At 45.9% G+C, this 1,637-nt stretch overlaps 1 protein-coding gene across 1 annotated transcript; it reads right to left on the reverse strand.

Moving 5' to 3' along the window:
- Positions 1-1,247: 1,247 nt before the first annotated feature.
- LOC148567146 (uncharacterized) lies at positions 1,248-1,637 on the reverse strand. Its single transcript, XM_088484526.1, has one exon. The coding sequence runs from the start codon at positions 1,635-1,637 to the stop codon at positions 1,248-1,250; it is 390 nt and encodes a 129-aa protein (XP_088340652.1).

Below are 1,637 nucleotides of genomic sequence, written 5' to 3' on the forward strand. Positions count from 1 at the left end.
ACTGGTGCATGGGACTCAAACTCCACCACCGTTGATCCGAAACTGGAATCGAGGCGTGTCGGTAAACGAAATCTTCCTCCCCTGCATTGCGTGCAGCGGTGCACGACATCCCGAGACTGCACAAGTCCCTGACGGACTGTGCTGCGGTCCTCCCGGCAATTAAGGTCCAAACATCGTGGGGAAGGTTGGCGGGGCCTGTCGGACGCTCCATCTCCTCTCCTAGTATTGAATGCCTGACACGATCGATGAATGGGCGGTTATGTGTAAGTAGTGGAAAACAGAAGGGACCCGATAGTATACTGTCGATGGCTGTTGTTTAAGGTGCCTTTATAGGCACCCGGCGCCGTTTGCGATGGTGTCCCATCGGTTGCGTACCGTGCCTCTACACCAAGGCAGCCACTCACACCGCTTCCTTTAGCAATCACATCCCTTGTATTAAAATTATTTTTTTATTATTTTTTTTTTTTAGATTTTCCGGTCATGACACTCGTAACTAATTATAGGCGGCCACCACAATGAAGTGAGGATCCATGGCTTTAACTGAAGTCACCCGTTAGATTAAGACAAATGTTTCAGCTGGGTGGGTCTTTAACTTGATCTAGTTTTATTAAGTTATATATTAAATTAAATCTTAGGTTCAAATTATATACGGTGTAAGTTTAAAGAAATCAACATATTTTTAGATTAATATTTATATTAATAAATTTGAATAAGTTTTTTTCTTCAATAGTAAAAAAAACTACAAAATAAGTCATAATTCATATATTTAAATATGTTTATTAGCTATCGAAATATGTTTGTTCGAATCAAAATTAGATATCTAATCTAAAGTTAACAGTGATATTTTCATAGTGTACTTAAACCCCATGCTCTAAACTGTGTGTTGATCAACCAACCACAATATGCCTGACAACCCTAAATCCTCGGTATATCTACGTATCGTTCCACCTCGTAGTCGGCGCGACACCAAATGCACGGAATATGGTCCGCGCCTCCAACACCGTGGACGGAGCCCCGCTCTGCCACCCTTCGGTGGTAGTCATACAGAAGACCCATATGGCCTCGGGTCAAGCATCTGGTCGAGTCACAGACCGTATGATCGTCTCCCTTTTCCGGCATTTGGACTTCATCCGACCAAGAAATTGCGAGGACCGTGAAGCAATTCGAGAAACATGCGGGGAGTAAGCCACCCGATTCGAGCATGCGAAATAGTTCCAAACCTTTTTTTTGGCCTCGCTGTCGTCCCTTCAGATGAGCAACTCCATTGAAAGTGCGTACTGGGCAGCGTCCAACCTAGTGCTTGCTGCATTCTGCAGCATTTCCCATCCGATGGTGTGGTTTTGTCGTATGTAGAGCTCCCACAGCGCCTCCTGAAACAGAAGCTCTGGGTGACCAATCTCAAAGCACCTCTCGAAAAATCTTTGCCCTACCGGGTCCCGTATCCACCACCAATTCATCTCATGCGGGGGTGGTATGGCAACCATCCTGAGCACAGTTTTCTCATCGCCTACATCACGCGCAACGCAACACGTCATACGGAAGCTGCACAGGTCCTCAATGGAGTTTGTCGCGACTTTAATGGCTATGGCTAACCAAACGTCGCGGGGTAGTTCGAGGGCGGTAGACAAACGCTCCAT

The sequence above is a fragment of the Arachis ipaensis genome, chromosome B4, assembly GCF_059453495.1.
Source record: "Arachis ipaensis isolate K30076 ecotype BB chromosome B4, ASM5945349v1, whole genome shotgun sequence".
NCBI classification, from domain to species: domain Eukaryota; kingdom Viridiplantae; phylum Streptophyta; class Magnoliopsida; order Fabales; family Fabaceae; genus Arachis; species Arachis ipaensis.